The 19,455-nt window shown below is 41.4% G+C and overlaps 1 protein-coding gene and 1 long non-coding RNA gene across 4 annotated transcripts in view; one reads left to right on the forward strand and one right to left on the reverse strand.

Moving 5' to 3' along the window:
• LOC125742421 (uncharacterized) overlaps positions 1–12,007 on the reverse strand; it is a 59,124-nt gene extending 47,117 nt beyond the window's left edge. Inside the window, exon 1 of the long non-coding RNA XR_007398101.1 lies at positions 11,657–12,007. This is a non-coding gene — a long non-coding RNA (uncharacterized LOC125742421). The remainder of the gene's footprint in view (positions 1–11,656) is intronic.
• mad1l1 (mitotic arrest deficient 1 like 1) overlaps positions 1–19,455 on the forward strand; it is a 135,936-nt gene that overhangs the window by 38,776 nt on the left and 77,705 nt on the right. For all 3 annotated transcript variants that reach the window (XM_049014360.1, XM_049014361.1, XM_049014362.1), the window contains exons 12-15: positions 113–253; positions 4,561–4,617; positions 8,944–9,032; positions 12,631–12,721. In XM_049014360.1, the coding sequence (XP_048870317.1) occupies positions 113–253; positions 4,561–4,617; positions 8,944–9,032; positions 12,631–12,721 (378 nt within the window). The remainder of the gene's footprint in view (positions 1–112; positions 254–4,560; positions 4,618–8,943; positions 9,033–12,630; positions 12,722–19,455) is intronic.

Raw genomic sequence — 19,455 nt, forward strand, 5'->3', positions numbered from 1 at the left:
TTGGTAACTTCCCAGCTAATCTGGCACACGGTCTGCTAGTTCAAATTCAAGTATGGCTCATTATGACTCCCAGCACATTTCTCACGTGAGGCTTGTTTTTCCCCATCTATAGGAGCGGGATGGAATGAAGGCTATCCTGGAGTCATATGACAGTGAGCTAGCCACCAGCGAGTACTCGCCCCAGCTGACCCGTCGGGTGAAGGAAGCAGAGGACATGCTCCAGAAGGTTCAAGCGCACAACTTGGAGATAGAGGTAAAGGCTATTATTGTTGTTTTCTCTACAGATCACATTGAATTGTATTATTTACACTGCTGACTGCACTGATTAGTGACACGTGTCATGTTAGTGTTCTTTATTAAGTACCCATGAGGTACCTCATTAAGGACATAAACTTTCTGAAAGGCTTAATGAATCTTTTTATTAAGTCTAAAACCATAAATTTGATGTCCAGGCCATTAAAAAATTACCACCTGCTTGAATAATGCAACATGTAAATTGCTATAGACAGTAATTAATAATCAAATTGATTCCCTGCTGAAACTAGTTATGGAAATATTAAATTACTGTTGGTCAGGAGTCCTCTGTGGTTTCATTTTAAAAGCATCTGCAGTAGGATTTTACTGGGCATCACCCCCTACCTAGTGTAGTGTTTTTTTTTTTTTAACAACACTTTACATCAAATCTAATAATCCTTGTTTACAAAGACTCCCTGCGAAAAACCTTTCGATGTATTCCAGGCAGTACCTGAAATGAAGTATTTCATTTCAGTCATGCATAAATAAAAAACATATAATCCATATACTCGGTGATTGCCGTTAGCTAAACTGGATCCCTCTTGTAGCTAGAAACCCCTCCATATTGTCCATGGCACTAGGGCTGTGCAATGTGACCAAAAATCTCACATCCCAATACAAATCATGTCATATCCCGATAAGATCAGCTACTGTACGAATTCGAGAAAAATCCGCAAATAAAAAGAGCGTCACATGATCCATAATAGACAAGTGATCCACAAAAGCACAAAACCAATTTCAGGTGTACAAAATTCTCTCTAGTTTATGATTTTCACAACACAAAGAAAAATACATATTTGTGGATCGTGATGTTTGTGGGGTTTTTTTTCCCCTTACAGATCAGTCTTGGTATGAATTGGACAAAAATCCACAAATAAATAGGAGGGAAGTCATAAATGTAATGTGACTCACAAATATGTAAAACCCTTTTCACTTGTACGAGTTGCTCCATATTCTTGCGGCAAATAGCAAGTGGGCAAGTGTAGTGGGATTGCAGAACTATTACGAGGGAACACAAAAGTATTGTGAGGGAACGCATTAAAAAAATATTGTCTGACCCTGACCTCTTAGGGGCGCTCTCTCGACCGGGAACTTTTATAGCCCTTGGCCACTTTTTTATGTGTTTCTTTCACATGACATAACAGGAACTGGAACCTTAATGCTAAATAAAAATATAATTTCATATGGAACTACACCGCCATGCCATTGAGCTGCTGTTTTTTCCACAGAATAATAATAATGCAACATTATCCTGCTAATAAGCTCTGGCAAGAGTTGCCATGTCTTTTTTTCTGCACTTCTGCATAACTTCCAAGTGAGCACTGGTGCTTGTGGTCAATCAATCAGCACGCTATCACTGTACGCGCCTTGCCGGTAGTTTGTGTTTGAACGAAAATGACCTAGTCTGGAGTAGGTACTAAAAATGGGCTCTGGAACTGCCTCCGTGGAACTACAGTCAGGCCAAGTTTCTGTGCTGTGAACACGATATAAGTTCCTGGTTCCGGTAAAAGGTTGTGTTTCCAGAAGAAAGTTCTGGCGGCATGAAGAGAAAAGTCTTCTCTCTTGTGCTCTACCTTTCCTGTCTTTTTTATAGTGATGCACCAGCATGGAAATTTTGACCAATACCAAAAAATGATAGATTTTTGTCTAATACCCCTGATGCTTCGGTGCTGGGGGTTTAGTGGAATTATGTTGCATTGTTTTTTTTATTCTATGGAAAATGAGATTGATCTGTTGGCCAGATTTATTAATGAACTGTAAACATGTCAAGCTGGTACTTTGAGACCTCCTCTAAGCAGTGTTGCCACCCATTCTGTATTGTAAAATTAAATGCTGTGTCTTGTTCTAAACTAATACGGGGTGTGATTTATCCTGTATTTTCAAACTGCACCACCAATCCCCTCACTCCTCCAATAACTAGCAAACAACTAACAACTTCATCCTCCATCGTTTTGGGGTGGTGGTGTTTCCTTGCTGATGAAATTAGGTGTTAAGTTTACCCTATAAACTTTTTGTAACACACAAAAGTGGCCAGGAACTGAAAAAGTTCTTGATACAGACTGCCCAGGAACTCAGAACCAGGTTCCTAAACTTTGGTGGGAAACCGCCTGTTCTGGCACATGGTTCAATTTTATAAAGTGACTGAGGTGTGAATCTGCCAGGTGCTGGATTCTATAAAATAAATGAACACCTAAATATGAGTAAGGCTTTTTATGAGATTTAATGCACTAAAATATTTTGGTAATACCAGGGTTGGAGTCAAGCCGCCCTGTTTCAAGTCGGTCAAGTCAAGTACAAGTGCGAGTCGTCATATACAAAGCTTAATAACCATAAATAATAACAACAACAAACTCTTGTATTGATCCTCTTGGGGAAATTCTTTTTTTGCCTACCCCGGTCTTTCTCTCCATGACACCCAGACTCATATATAGGTGAGAGCAAGCTTGGCAGCAAAGGGCAGCCATCTGCCATAGCACATATGTAACTGGGGGTTAGGGGCCTTGCTCAAGGGCCCACAGACAAGAACTCTCCGTAATAGTACTCCATTACAGTCGATCTTCAATATTTTGCTACTCCAGCAACTTCTATACCTTTTAGGGGGTCTGGGAAGCATAGATGTGACGCCTGCTCCTATAAGCATAGGTGGTGAGAATTGGCAGAGACCATCTGATTTAATATCATCGATATTTGTTGTCCAGTTTGATCAGCAAGTTCAAATGATTATTCAATTTCATAGTGCAGTATATCCATCTAAAGAGACTTTTCTTATTCCGCTTAAGAATGCACTGGAAATTCAAATCTGTTATAAAGCATGCTGCACTAATCTCAAAAATGTACATCAGGGACAGATTAGAAGGCTTATGTTAAAGTAAAAAAAAAAAAAGTAAAAGTGGGGGAAAAAAAATGCGGTGAGAATAGATGTATGGAAGTATGGAAAAACCTTTATGCTGCCAAGGGAAAGTGAGAGCAAATCAAAGGAACCGTGGTGATTTATACCCCCATAATGGACGTAATGTGCACACACAGGTGATATTTGATAATAATGCGATTATTAGCATTTGTCAATGTATTTATTTATTTTTGTAGTTATATTTTTTTGATTTTCTTCTCCCTTCTGTTTATATAGTTGCTCTATACATTATTCGTGTTTTAGGTACACAGTGGCGTTGGTCATCCAAGAAAGCTTTCATCCAATTTTATTGGTTTGGTTAGTGGATCTGAAACTCAAGTTGTTGCTCAAATATGGTTGAAAAGTTCTTTTTCTAATCAAAAGCAAGTTTATAAAATTCAATTTATCTTTTTCCTGAAATAATTTAAATTTGTGTTAAATAAAATGCAAGATGGAAATTGATATACAAATAACCAAATTAAAATATATTTAATCTGTTTTGAATGTTTTATTCCATGTTAAATATGTAGTATTTGCACATTAGAACTCCCTGTGAATTTGTTTCGTTTAAATAGCATGTTATCCCTTTCTGTTAATAGATGTGTGCCAGATGTCTTTCCTTAACGCAGTGGTTCTCAAAGTCGGTCCTCTGGCCCCACTGCCCTGCTTGTCTTCCAGCTATCCCTGCCCCACACACTGCTGATTACCTGGATCAGGTGTGTTCAGTAAATCAGAAGCTGAAAGACAGCTGGGACTTGTGTGTGGGGCAGGGATAGCTGGAAAACAAGCAGGCCAGTGGGGCCTGAGGACCGACTTTGAGAACCACTGCGTTAAAGTGAGTTATTTTGGTTGCATTTCAATTTCAAATGCATCCAAACAGGAGGTTTTACTCTATCTAGTAACAAGCGAAGTAAAAACAGTTTCTTTCTAAATTTTAGCTGGCTCATCCTAAATTGTTGTGAAATATATAGGTAACCAGCATTCAGATGGCAGAATTAATTTTTCATGTAATGTGTACAAATGTTTCTTTGCCAAGTCGATATGCATTGTATGGATAATGGACTGTTTTAGTATCAGACCAAATACAGTTGAAATGTATACCAATATGTTGATATAATTAGTTTAAAGGCATACACAATAAATATTAGATTTTGACATACTGTTCAATACTGGGTTGCAGTTTGATTATGTAACCACTGCGGTATTGAGATTTTATGCCCATACGAATGTGTAATTTGCTCTGAAGCCTCATGAATTTTCTTTAAATTGTTTTGCTGTTTATCGTGGGTCACTTTATTTTATATGGTGAGTTCGCTATTGTTTATTTTCCCATAATTCCTCACAGTTATTTCACTGACACCCTTTTACTCATGTAGGCTCAGCTGTCAAAAGCTCAGGAGGAAATCGGCACCTATAAACTTCAAGCCCAAAAAGTGAGTAGACTATTTTATTAGCCATACTGTGTGTGAGCGTGTGCGTAACATTTTTAATATGTTTTTGTTAGATTTTCTTTCGAGTTCAGTAACAGGTTTTGATTTCTTTGGTAGCTTCTGGCTCCATTGTATCTATGCTATTTAAAGTTTATAAATTTAAACAATTGCTTGGAGCATAAACACTGCATGGCATTCAGTGTTAATTAAATGTTTGCTCTGTGATTTATTGCCTTTGCTTCCAACAATTATATTTAGTATAAATTAACTGGAATGCACTGTCAAACATCTTCTGTTATGCCAACTGGTATTCTGACTATGATGTCCTTTGCTTAATAATGCTAATTTCTCTGGTGACATCATTTGAAATAGCTTTTCTAAAACGTCAAGTCATATGCCAAGGAACAAGATGTCCAGTCTGTGTACAAAAGCAATATTAATGGAATAGTTGATTGTGTAAACAGATTATTCACACCTCATTGGCGTGTCGCGCATTTACTTTATTCAACCTGATATGGTGTTCATTGGGTCAATGACCAGGTAAGTGTGCATAAGAGGCAAGATCTTTCAATTATGCCATGCCATTGTGTGATCACCAGCCACTATTAGCAGTAAGGAAGGAAGGTGGTCTCATTTAATCATTTTATAAAGAACTCTTAAGGCCATGTTCAAATTTTAATCCTGTCCTACTTTTTAAGTTCTGAACTGAGATTCCCCCCCCCCCCTTCATATCATACCTCTTGGAGACAGTGACACACTGTGCCTGATATACTTCATCTAATATGTTTTGGCAATTACCTGTGAGGAAAATGACTGCAGGGATTTGTCTAATATTAATGCTTCTGATAAGATATGTGACTTTGGGGGAAAATGGAGGATGTGCGCTTTAAGAATCCAACCTTGAATCATCGCCCTTACTTTAGCATTTTCCAGAGCTTCCCTGTTTTCAGCTTGCAGTCAGATTCTTCTATCATGTTCTGAAATGGCATTCGTCGTGCATGTCGGAGTGACCTGTTTGGCATCAGGAATCTGATATCAAAATGATTTCAATCTGTACCTGTGCATTCATTACAGGAAAACTTCTCTATATGCTTTGTAGTGCTTAACTGGAAAGTTGTAAAAAAAAAAAAAAAACATGTTTAGGAAGGACTATAGTGTGTTAACCATTTGTTTTAATATTTTGAAACGTTAACCCTCATTAGCTACGAGAGAAAATGCAGCTGCTTTGCGCTGCAATTATGATTAGCACAGTTGGAACTAGTGGGCTCATCTCTAGTTTTTCATCCCCTCCCTAAATGTAATTGATTTCTGATGAGTGCCAGGCTGCTTTCTCATTAATAAACTTTTTCTATAATTAAAATAACAGACAGAGCATGCTCAATGGCCTTCACAAAGGAGTATTTGTCACCCTTCTGCCATAGTAGTGTTTTTTTATTCTTTGATAAATCTAAGAAGACTATTGAACATTCTTTTTTTTGGACTTAATGATGCATATGGTTTATTACTGAGCAGTAGAACTGACTGCAGTATTTAATAAATGGCAGTCATTGACTGTTCAAATATACATTTTAAACAAAAGCTCAAAGACACTCATGACTAATCGGTCTTGAATTTATCCAAGCTAAATGAAAAGTGCTTATGGAGATAGAGAATCATGTCTAAGGGGTGCATGTTATACTCTGTACATTGTATCGTCATTCATTTTTTGATTGCACTCCTGAAGATCTTGTGTGTTTCAGCCTGGTACATTACGTGGTGTCTATCCTAGTATGTTAGCAAGGGATGACATTTTTTGGTGGCTTTCAGAATCTTTTATCACAATATTTTTTTTAATTAAGTTGTCCACACAATATTTAATCGATGCAATGAATAATTGGCCAGTAGTGTAGTGCGATGCTTATAATAATGAACTGAGTCCAAAGAAAATTATTTTATTTATTTTTTTTTAGTGGAGTATTTTTATTTTTTTTGTGATCCAGTTTGAATTTGTCTACCTAATGTTTATCATGGTTTTATTTATGGAATGTAATTTTCCTATAATTGGCTGTATACATTAATTTGGCTATATGCATTATAGCCAGAGAAAGATTGTGTAATTATCCTCTTGTTTGTCCCAAAGATGTTGGGATGCTTCTAGAATAACTGCTGTAATAAAACCAACATCGGCCAGATTTATGATAAATCAGGCAAATTTATAAATGCACTGCATTTGTTTTGTGGGACTATCTGAATGTTAGTGGTTCAGCATACACTGTGTGAGGAGGAGAATGTAACTTGTTTCCCCTCTGATGTTCTTCATGTAGCATCAAGGCCCAAGGCCTGTCACTGCGGAAATGCTAAACTTGCCTGAATGCACCTGGTGGCTGCCTGCCAGCCACTAGCCAGCCTGTCTTTCGAGGTTAGGGCTGTCTACAGTTTCGACTACATGCTGTCTGGCCTCTCTCTTTCCTCCTCTGCCAGTACTCCTGTCCCTTATTTAGAGAGACGGAGAGATGGCGCACATATAAATCTTGATAATAAGTCTGTGGGGTACACAGTAGCTGCCATCAGACGTCTTGCCTGTAATGCGCTTGGCCGAGCCGCTGTTTAACAGTCTGTCACTGTAGACAGCGGTGACCATCATGTTCTTTCCTTTAATGTGCCCTCACCATTGTTTTAAAGTTGTGCTAAAAGCCCAGTATTCAGTAAGACAGTCAGACGAGTCGTCTATTTGCTAGCCTGGCTATCTGAGAGAGATGCCCAGGATGGGGCTATTTAACCCTGCATATACTTTTTGCTGCAGACCGAATTTGCATACAATATGAATGAACTTTGTTGTGATGTTATCTTGAAATGTAGGTGGGTGAAATGGGATGGGTGGGAATTTAGGTTAAAATGACAATAATAATATAACAAATCCCTACAATAATTTTGGTGCAAAGCGTAAGAGAGTTTGTTTGGCAGCTGGGGAGCAGGGTTGTTTCGATGTGACTTTGTTTTTTGTCCTAAGATTGTTTATTTGGGAATTTGACGAGATACAAGTTGGAAGGGGACTGTACTTAGAGCATGGTCCACCTGTCTGAGAGTAAAATGTTTCAGCTAAAAGCCATGAATTTCATTAATCTGTCACGCCATTGGGCTTGTCCTCGCTACGTTTTCATTTGTACTGTGGCGTGAGACGGATGTGTCACGCAGCTGGTACACAGGTGGTCCGCGGAGACCTCCGGCTCCTGCCAATTCATCTTGTCGTGGGACGTCGGGTAGTGGCCACTGCCGCATCACCCGGGCCCCGTGATGAATAAAACACAGGACGTGTCACCAGCTGCGCCCCCAACGCAGGATATAACCGCAGAAAAGATCGAGAATGAACAGCGCATCTCACTGATCAATTAGCCGGGAGTGGGAATGCGATTGGTCTGCTATTCTCTTACTACACCATGGACACTGTCCAGTTCCTTAGTAATGAGATTCATCACACTTCAGAGGATTTTAAACTTAATCTAAATATTCTTAAATTTTTACGTTTTTTGATGTTCAGCGAAGACTATTGTTAGCCTTTGGGGCTATGTATTGTGAGTTCCTTATTAATTAGTTAGAAATCTGTATTTAAAATGCATTTTAAGTGGAATTTTATTGAATTACTTTGTCTTCCCTTATGTGTCATGTTTAAGAATCTTGTTAGGTATCAGGATTCATTGTACTGAAGATGCTGGATATTTTAACAATTCAGGTGCAGCCTTTCTAGCTGTGGTGGTTCTGGATTTTTAGCCATATTGTAATATGACAAAAGTCACTTTGTTTGTTCTGATTTGTTTTACCCTGCCCCACATCTCATTCGGTCAGTTGTATTGGATTCAGACATAATAGTGTTTCTTGTGGCATTTAAACAAAAATCAAGTGGAGGAGAATCGATAAATCTATAGCAGGCAAGGAAAGACATTAAACTAAGTGCTTAGCACCCAGTGGTGTTTGTGCATGCATGAGGTTTACTGCAATGTTATTGCAGTACCAAGAAGGTATGTTTAATCCCTCTGTAACTTAGCAGCGTTCACTTCCAAACCTTGAAAATTAAGTTATCCTTTAGCAGTTGGTGGGCGGGTTAGACATCAGAGGATGAAGAGTAAAATGGAACAGGCTTGTCCTGACATCTGAATTAGATACTATAGGTGCCTTCATAACATTCATAACTCTAGGGAAAATTAGCTTGAAGCTGGTCATCTGCTTCCTTTTGTTGACACTTACCTGGGCAATAAGACTGGGAAGCGTGTACTTTGGGTTTAATATTTATATTTCCATCCATTTATATTTCCCCTTGGTGCTAATACCTCATTTTTTATACTTTTATTACAGGCTGAGATGGAGCTTGATGTTCTGAAGAAACAGGCCGCCGGTGTGGAAAACAGCTCCTTTGTGATGAATGAAGAGGTCAGCTCTCTCAGGTGAGAGGCTGTGGCCCGGGACAGGCTCTCATGAGCGGGATTGTGACACAAGTCTGTTTCTCCCTGGCCACCTCCCACGAAAGTCGCTACCGAGAGAGACTGATTTAACATCATGAGTGCTTCTGCGTTGTATTAGTAAGCCAATAGCAGTCTGAATACCTAAATAATAATAAATAATGAGGTCTCATTATCCAATGAAATATAGACATGGGCAGTGTATTTGGAATAAGACAAAGAAAGCTGGCTCTACAAAAAGTTGGCTCTAGAGACAGGCAGGCAGGAGGGTAGAGGGTGGTGTCAGATGGTTTTCTTGAGTTTATCGAGTGTGACGATAACGAGAGAATGAACGCACACTGTAGATGCTGTGCCATTTTAATTTTCAATTTACCTTATCTGCCGTTCACTCTTGTACAAGCACTCGGCACACTCTCAGTCATAAGTCGTGCAGGTGGCTGTTGATCCATGCAGGTAATATTCATGTATGTGCAATGTGTCATTTCATGATAAAACTCTTAATGCTTTGTGCAATAGGGTGGAGTATTCTTTCAGCTTAGCCTGCCAAAAGGCATCCTAGAAGAGCACAACACATTCTGTTTCTCATAGTCTGTGTGATTATTACTATGGCACAGCCATGGACTTCTGCAAACTCTCCTGCATTTCTGTATGCGTTTAAACGTTTTTTTTTTCTCCACAGCTTTCAAATGTTAAGGTTGGTGCATGTTAGGTCATATGTCACTGTAAAAGCTTTGGTCATTTTCTGTTGGCTCTGAGGCTAGGGATCTGTGCCAGCAATCGGAAGGTTGCTGGTTCGAATCCTGAGAATGTCACCAGTGATCCTACGCTTTTGGGCCCTTGAGCAAGGCACTTAACTTACGATTGCTTCATCCTGGGTATAAAGTTAATTAGTGCTGAGCGGTATACCGGTTCATACCGAAAACCATTTTTTATTATTGTTGAATAATAATATATGAATTTTTCTTGTACCGTAATACCGATTTAAATAGCCTACACAACGTTCAGAAAGTGGCGCATCTGGAAATTGTTTTTGGAGGGACCTTTTTGACTTCTGCTCTGCTAAAAATGTACAGTGAAAGATCAGAAATGGAGGATATAAGTGACGCTGGAGTTGAAAATAATGAGACACTGGGGTTGTCAGAAATCGATTCTCAGGTACTACCATATTTTTCGGTCCATAAGACGCACCTAGTTTTAGAGGAAGGAAATGAAGAAAAAAAAAAGATTCTGAACCAAATAATATCCTAAAATATTTTGTCATGTAAAGTGAACAGTCAACAGCAGCATTAAGAACCATTATCACGGTCATTAAATAAAGTCAGTAAAAACAATGAAAGTATAAAAGTACAAAAAAACAAGGAGACACTTCAGTAACAAAATAGGATAGACTTTCATGTGTATGAATGAGCCATTAACACCTGGCCACATCCCTCCCCCCTTTTATGGCGCTGATGGGAATGTATCTGGATCGTGTTTCACCGTTGCATTGTTCAGCAAATTACAATGCGAATGCAAGTTGAATACGCGGTAATGCGGCTATTTAGAATGCGAATAGTGATCTTCGGGTGACTACGGCACTACACACCCCCGATGCAGGTAAAACAAAGTAAGGTGACATGGTTTAATTTTTTGCCAATTTAATCTAATTTTAAAAACTTCAATACTTCCGACAATGGACATTTTGAAAAGTAGACAGATTACGGATTTAGCCAGTGTTTTTTTTCATGATTCTACATTAAGATTTCAGCGAGATATAAACTGAGACACAAAGTATGCTGCATTGCCGATGATGCACTCGTCCTCAGAGGGTTAAAGCATGTGAACAGAGCAATATTTGGACCATAAGAGGCAGTGACTTTTTCTCCCCACTTTTGGGGGAGACTTTTGGTCCGAAAAATACGGTAATTGATATTAAAAATGAGTATCTGATTACATACTCATTTTCACCATTATTGATACCAATAGTGCGGTTTTCACCTCATTCGCCACACGTCACACAGCACCACGACATGCACACACTTGCGCAGCACCTCCCCTCCTCTCAATAGCCACTCAACGCATGTACGCTGGTTATCACACACATACTTCGCAAGCTGCTTTAGTAAAAAAAAAAAAAAATGTATTTTGAAGATGAGCTTGGAAAGGCTAAGAATGTCGATAAGCCTCTATGCAAACAGTTCTACAAAGTTGTGGCAACAAAGTCAAGTAGCACATCGAACCTGATGAAGCATCTTAAAGACCGACATCCCGGTCTTTATGAGAAATTTCACGAGGTCAGAAAAGCTCGCGTTCCAGCAACACTGAACTATTAAACACTTATCAAAAATGTTAACTTGGCTGGCACACACCTTAACATTAGCTGTTTATCTATAAGCAGTTAGCCAACAAACACGTTAGCCGTATGTTATAATTAAGGTAGCGGATTGGCGCAATGGCTAATTATAAAATAATATAGTTAATGTGGGAACAATACAAAAACGTAAAACAAACATCTGTCCTGTAAAATGTGGTAAGCGCTCAGTCATACTTTAAAAAAATATATATATACCGTTGTATACCATGAAACCTATAACTTTGAAAAATACCGTGATATAAATTTTTGGTCTTACCGCCCAGCTCTGACGTTAATCTTCATCCAGCCCTGTAAGTAGGTCCTCCAACTTACAGGAAATTTGGGGGTTGGTGGTAGGATTGGCACTCCAGCCTCCGGAAAAAACTCACACTGGTCCATTCAGACTAACGTGGTGCTGAGGTATCACCCACTGCATGGCTGCACTCAGGTTCTCATCCCTGTGGTGGGTGTGGCAATGCGCTGTAATCAGCATGCATCCCCTTATCTACCTCTTAAGTTCCTCAAGAAAAGCGCCTCACTGAATATGTTGTCACTGCGGGGATGTTGAGATTTGGCTGATGTTAACCAGACGCAGATGACCATTCATTTGTACTAAACCTCTTTATCCTTTAACATCAAGAGAAAGTTGCAGAAATTCTCCAAATATGACAGCAATCGTAGCTATGAAATAAAATGGCCTGCTGACCAGTTTTATACCAATTTATAACAGATCTGCGTGTTCCATGAACTGTAACTGAATGAGCGGTGGACTTTGTATGCAAATGTAAAATGTGAGGCAGCGTTCCATCCACATATCAGAATAGTCCCTCAGCCTCTCTGCTGTTTGACATGATTAATTATTTAGCATATTAAGCAACTACTGCAGTGCCATGTTCATTGCCGCCTGACTCTGGTCTGTTAATGAAGTGAAAAATGGGATTTCTGTGAGGTCAGCATTTCATGAAGGGCGGTTAATTTTACACGCTTTGACTTGTGACCCACGAGAACTAGTACGCCCAGCACAGAAATGCAGCAATGACTTCAGAATTTCCCAATGCCTTCATGGGTGGCAACTTGTCACTAAGCATGGCACCGTCGCCCCCTACAGATCTGAACATTTAATTGAAGATGGCCCCTCTTGAGCAGTCTTCAGAACTTAGGCCTGATTAGCAGCTGAGACTGGCAGGACTTCAGATAAATAGCAAGCCTGGGCCTAGAGATGGATATCTTAATTGTTTTGTCTTGTTACAGGCGGAAGATTGAGGAGCTGGAGGCAGAGCGTAGGCGTCTGGAAGATCAGAACAACATTCTGGAAATGAGATTGGAGAAACACAACCTGCAGGTAAAGGCCAGCTCAGCTTCATGAAGAAATCTATTCCCATTAAGAAATGAATCGCCGAGATGTGGCTGACTGAACAAAATTTGCTTTTATAAGTGTAATATTTTTTGCTGGTGTTATCCACACTTACCGTGATATTTTACTTTAAAATTGTAATTATATCAACTTTAATTAATATCTGTAATTCATGGTATTTCATTTTAGTACTTTGTGTATTATATATTCACAGATGTCTTTCACAAAATCTACACGTTATTTTGGTAATCGTTATCAAATTTAAGAAATCTAGATTTTGTACTGCTGTTTCATGCTAAAATGTATCAGATTACGTGAAACTGAAATACTTACTAAAGTATTACATTTAGTAAAAGCCATAATAATGCTTAAGAAAATGACATTTATTCAGCTTTAATGAAATAAAAAGATTTGCATCAGAATCAGAATGATCGTGTTTGACAGGCAACTTGCTCTTATGTTCATGGATTTCACCAATGTTTTATGCCTTTTCGTATGTGCATTACATACCTCTCCTGGAGCCGACACTTATCGTGGTGGAGGGGTTTGCATGTTCCAGTGATCCCAGGAGCTAAGTTACCTGGGGCTTTATGCCCCTGGTAGGGTCACTCAAGGCAAACAGGTCCTGGATGAGGAACCAGACGAAGTGCGGCTCAAAAGACCCTTTATTATGAACAAAAACATGGGCACACGTTTTCCCTCGCCCAGATGTGGGTCACAGGGGCCCCCACCTGGAGCCAGGCCTGGGGGTGGGGCTCAATGGCAAGCGTCTGGTGGCCAGGCCTGCATCCATGGGGCCTGGTCGGGCATAGCCTGAAGAAGGCACATGGGTCCCCCCTCCAATGGGCTGTAGGAGCGGTCAAAGGGGTCGGGTGCAGTGCGAGTTGGGCAGTGGCCGAAGGCGGGGACCTCGGCTGCAGAAGCCAGCTCTAGGGACATGGAAGGTCACCTCTCTGGTGGGGAAGGAGCCTGAGCTGGTGCACGAAGTTGTGAGGTTCCTTGAAAGGGGTTGGACCCTCTTCCACTCTGGAATTGCTCATGGGGAGAGGGGCTGAGCAGGGGTGGGCATACTTATTGCCCCCAGGCTGGGTGCCTGTACATTGGGGTTTACCGCAGTGGATGAGAGGGTAGCCTCCCTTCGCCTCCAGGTGGGGGGGATGGGTCCTGACTGTTTGCGCTTATGTGCTAAACGGCAGTTCAGAATACCCACCCTTCTTGGAGTCCTTGGAAGGGGTGTTGGAGACCGCTCCTCCCGAGGACTCCCTTGTTCTGATGGGGGGCTTCAATGCTCACATGGGCAATAACAGTGAGACCTGGAGGGGCGTGATTGGGAGGAACGCCTCTCCCCAATCTGAACTCGAGTGGTGTTTTGTTATTAAACTTCTGTGCCTGTCACGGATTGTCCATAATGAACACAATGTTCAAGGATAAGGGTGTCCATATGTGCACTAGGCCACAGTTCGATGATCGACTTTGTGGTCGTGTCATCGGACTTGCGGCCGCATGTATTGGATGTATTGAGGAGATGGGCAGAGCTGTCAACTGATCACCACCTGGTGGTTGCTTGACTCAGCTGGTGGGGGAGGAAGCCGGTCAGACCTGGCAGACCCAAGCGTATAGTGCGGGTCTGCTGGGAATTTCTGGCAGAATCCCCTGTCAGAAGGAGCTTCAACTCCTACATCCGGCAGAACTTCTCCCATATCCCGGGGGAGGCGGGGGACATTGAGTCTGAATGGACCATTTTCCGCGCCTCCATTGTGGAAGTGGCTGACCGGAGTTGTGGTCGTAAGGTCATCGGTGCCTGTCGCGGCGGCAATCCCCGAACCCGCTGCTGGACACTGGTGGTGAGGGATGCCGTCAAGCTGAAGAAGGAGTCCTATTGGGCCTTTTAAGCCTGTGGGACTCCGCAGGCAGCTGATGAATACCGGTGGGCTAAGCAGAACGATCTTTGGCGATCACTGAATCAAAAACTCGGGTATGGGAGGAGTTTGGCGAGACCATGGAGAACGACTTCTGGATGGCTTCGAAAAGATTCTGCTCTACCATCCGGCGGCTCAGGGCGGGAAAGCGGTGCAGCATCAACACTGTTTATGCTGGGGATGGTGCACTGCTGACCTCAGCTTGGGACGTTGTGGGTCGGTGGAGGGAATACTTTGAAGACCTCCTCAATCCCACCAACACACCTTCCAATGAGGAAGCAGAGTCTGGGGACTTGGGTGCGGACTCACCTATCTCTGGGGCAGAGGTCGCTGAGGTGGTTAAAAAGCTCCTCGGTGGCCGTGCCCCGGGGGTGGATGAGATCCGCCCAGAGTTCCTCAAGACTCTGGATGTTGCAGGGCTGTCTTGGTTGACAAACATCTGCAGCATGTGCTTTGTGGACTTTGACCGTGTCCCTCAGGGAATCCTGTGGGGAGTGCTCTGGGAGTATGGGGTGCCGGGCTACCTTATAAGGGCTGTTTGGTCCCTGTATGACCGGTGTCAGAGCTTGGTCCGCATTGTCGGCAATAAGTCGGACTTGTTTCCGGTGAGGGTTAGACTCCGCCAGGGCTATTCTTTGTCACCGATTCTGTTCATAACTTTTATGGACAGAATTTCTAGGTGCAGCCAGGGCGTTGAGGGTGTCCAGTTTGGCGGCCTCAGGATTAGGTGTCTGCTTTTTGCAGATGATGTGGTTCTGTTGGCCTCATCAGACCGTGACCTTCAGCTCTCACTGGAGCAGTTCGCAGCCAAGTGTGAAGCGGCTGGGATGAAAATCAGCACCTCCAAATCTGACACCATGGTCCTCAGCTGGAAAAGGGTGGAGTGCTCTCTCCGGGTCAGGGAGGGGGTCCTTCCTCAAGTGGAGGAGTTTAGGTATCTCATGGTCTTGTTCACGAGTGAGGGAAGGATGGAGTGGGAGGTCGACAGGTGGATTGGTGCGGCATCAGCAGTAATGTGGGTGCTGCATCGGTTTGTCATAGTGAAGAAGGAGCTGAGCCAAAAGGCAAAGCTCTTGATTTTACTAGTCGATCTATGTTCCTGCCCTCCCATATGGTAGTGACCGAAAGAACGAGATCACGAGTACAAGTGGCCGAAATGAGTTTCTTCCGTGGGGTGGCTGGACTCTCCCTCAGAGAAAGGGTGAGGAGCTCGGTCATTCGGGAGAGACTCAGAGTAGAGCCGCTGCTCCTCAGCATTGAGAGAAACCAGATGAGGTGGCTCAGGCATCTACTTAGGATGCCTCCTGGACGTCTCCCTGGTGAGGTGTTCCGGACATGTCCCACTGGGAGGAGGCCCGGGGAAGACCCAGGACACGCTGGAGAGACTATGTCTCTCGGCTGGCCTGGGAATGCCTCGGGATTCCCCCGGAGGAGCTGGATGAAGTGGCCAAGGAGAGGGAAGTCTGGGTTTTCCTGCTGAGACTGCTGCCCCTGCGACCTGATCTCAGATAAGCGGAAGATGTTGGATGGATGTGCATTATTTATAATTCAGATTAGTTGTGTAGTAAAAATGCTAACAAAATGTGCTGCATTAAATCTGATTGTGTTACAGGCTTTTCCATTTTTTCCTATTGGGAAAAACTACTGGGCTTTATTAATTAGGAATTGATTGGATAGAACACTTGCACTTGATTTGTATTTACGAGACACAAAATCCATTTTTAATACTGTGTGTTGGAGAAGGGGAAATTGACAGTGGTGATGAAATGAGTTTAGGAGCCATTTAGGGTCTCTAGCATGGTTTACGGGAGGATCTGTCACCAAGCCACTTCTAATTGGGCTGTGTCTCCTGAAAAAAACATTGTAGCTGTGGGCTTATTATTGGGAACCTTAATCTTTATATGTAATGGTTTACAGACTTCTCCCTCATTAGAGTGGAAGCTTTCTAAATGCAGTGTAGGACTTGTGCCCCTCACGAGAGTTTGATGGTGGCTGTTTTCTTCCTTTTATTTTACCATGCGTTTCCAGTAATATCAAAATATTCAATATTGATTCTACAAGCAGGTGTTTCTGCCATTAAAAATAGCTTGTTGTTCAGAAACAACAGATGTTCACATATATAACTATTATTTTACGATCCAGGATATGTACAGTAAATTACTCCTGTTTTTGATGCAAAAAGAAGGGATAATATAATTTGCATAATGCTCATATTCACATCTGAATAAGTGTAGATGAGAAATGGTAGGTAGCATTTGAGGTGCCATAATGTTTGTTTCCATTTGTGCATATGAGCAGACATTTGTGTAAGGCTGTACATCATCTGATGTTCTTCATTCCCTCTTAAATGGCCATTGTGTAGAACTGTCCAGAATGAAAAGTAGATGTTCCTCTTTTCTGGTAGCTAGAGTGGCACTTTTATCAAGGTTCATTATGTGACAGTCCCACTGCCTCCTGGATCTCGTTGTGTGATTGTCCAGGTATTTGCCTTGTAGTAATTATTGCTGTTTTTTTTTCTTCACATTGGCCGCAGACATTAGTAGTCTGTTGATTTTTATAAAGGCTGCCAACAAACTGAAAGTTTTACAGAACTGATTAGACCAAAAAAGTAAAGCCTCATTACTCATTTTCTCCTTGTGTTAACTGTTCTTCATAGTTCTCCACATTTTTTAGATGATTCAAAGTAAATTGTAATTCATATGGGTGCTGACAATTTAATGACATCCTGTGCGCATTAACAGACTGCTCAGCTGTCATCAGACGTGATAAAACTGAGTTTAGGCTAGATAAGGACAATCGTTTGCCTTAGTCTTTGCAAGGGCAATATTAAAGAGTAAAGTACTGCAGTCTGTCCAAGAGAACATAAAATTGACCAGCTTTATGAAAGAGCTTCACTACTGATGGTCCTGTCACCTTTTAATATGGCCTTAAATCTTGAAAAACTTTTTTTGAAACTGGGTCTTTTTGTGCCTGAATTATTATTTTATTATTATTATTATTGATAATGATATATTAATAATGATCCTTATCCTTTGCAACTCAAATGGTTAATACAGAATTAGTGGCCCCAGCATATGGAAATAAGTAGATAATGAAAATATATGTGTGTTAAGCTCCTAAATTGCTTCTTCGGGGGGGGGGGGGGGGGGGGGGAATCCAAGTTTTAAAAAAGTGTCTGTGTGCTCAACAGGCGTGAAGGGCTATTCGTAGCTTCAGTCAGGGTCTGCTGGGAAGGTAAGCTTCCCACCCAGGCTGCCCTCTTTAAGCAAACCTCCTGCCTCCCCCAAGGGAACTCTGTCAAGAAGCTCTACCAGCAGACCTCTGAAATTCCTTTCAGCTGGGTGAGATGAGATGGAGGGGCTGTAACCCAAGGGACCGGCTCACTCCTTTCCTCTCTGCCTTCTGATCGGTTGTGGAGGGAGGATGTCAAAAGAGCAGCCTACCACATCTCAGACTTTCCAGCGCTGCCTGTTACAGTGACTTCCGTGTTATGTGACTGATAAAGAGGAAGTGAAAAACATTGAGGGGAAGGCGGGTTTCTTTTCACCTCAAGTGATTTTGCTCCCTTGTCTATAACATGTTTGCTCACTGTGTATTTTTGTTAGACTCAAAGGACTGTAGTAATTCTGTTCAGTGGACCTTTTCTGCGTGTTTCCGGGCCTCACCTGCGTTAATGTGGCGTGTTGGACCATTTTGTTTTCGAAAGGAAGATGCTCTGGTCGTCTGTCTGATGGTCCAGGTGCTTGTGGCCTCTGGACAAATGTCAGGGCTCTATAACATCAGCACATTAAAGGAACAAACTGAACCACCAAGACACACAGACTTTCCTTTTTAAAGGGGTGGATAAAGCCTCCTGTGAATTTTGATTCAGAAGGTGCCCTATTGTAGTACCTTTAAGACCAGTACTTCTCCAGTAGGGAATTTCCAACTTTTATATGGGTTGTCAGTGTTTTGATTATAAATAATGTGCTGATGTACATGTAACACGATATTATCCTCCATAAACTGGAAGGATTTAGCATCGGTATCTGGTTGTTAAACAAGGTCTGAGGGATGCTAAGATGAGTGAAGAAGTGAATTTAGATATTGAACTGGGGGGTGGGGAGGGGCATGTGTATTTTAATTTGTACTTGCTTTTGCTTTATCGCCAAATGGATAAACACGATTCTGTGTGATTCGCTTGGTATGTAACATAGGCGGCAATGTTTTGTAATGCAAATGTGTGTTTTTCCCAAAGCTGAAATTTGAAGAATATTTTGAACTTTGAATCATATGACTTATATTGGTAATAATGTTTTGATGTTTCATTTTTAGTTTAAGAAATGTTGGGCAAGATTAGGATCCTGTTATGTTTGACCTGTGCCTTCTTTGCCATTAAAACAAATTTGACATGGAGGCCTGTAGATGGATTAAATGTTAAGTGGTGTAGATTAGTATACAATAGGCAGCTAGTTCATAACCATTCACTATTTTTGACTACTCACTTAAGGAAGTTGAGAACAAGTGTCAGATTTTTTTTTATATGTGTGTAATCCCTAAAATGGTTTTACAATGGAAATTATATGACAAGGAGTAACAAGGGAGCATTTGGATGGATTTAGCATGCTGGGAGATCAGAATGCAATCGTTCCTGCTCAAGTAACAAACAGTATTGTTGCTCTTCTGCTGTTCTTCAATAAAACAAAACTAATTTTTTTTTTTATTGAAGCACATGTAGAAAACATCTGTTTCAGTTAACGTTAATAATAGAACGAGTGTGTTCTAAAGCAGTGAACCTGTTCACATTTAAGTCCATAATTTTTG

This window comes from Brienomyrus brachyistius, chromosome 5 (genome assembly GCF_023856365.1).
Source record: "Brienomyrus brachyistius isolate T26 chromosome 5, BBRACH_0.4, whole genome shotgun sequence".
NCBI classification, from domain to species: domain Eukaryota; kingdom Metazoa; phylum Chordata; class Actinopteri; order Osteoglossiformes; family Mormyridae; genus Brienomyrus; species Brienomyrus brachyistius.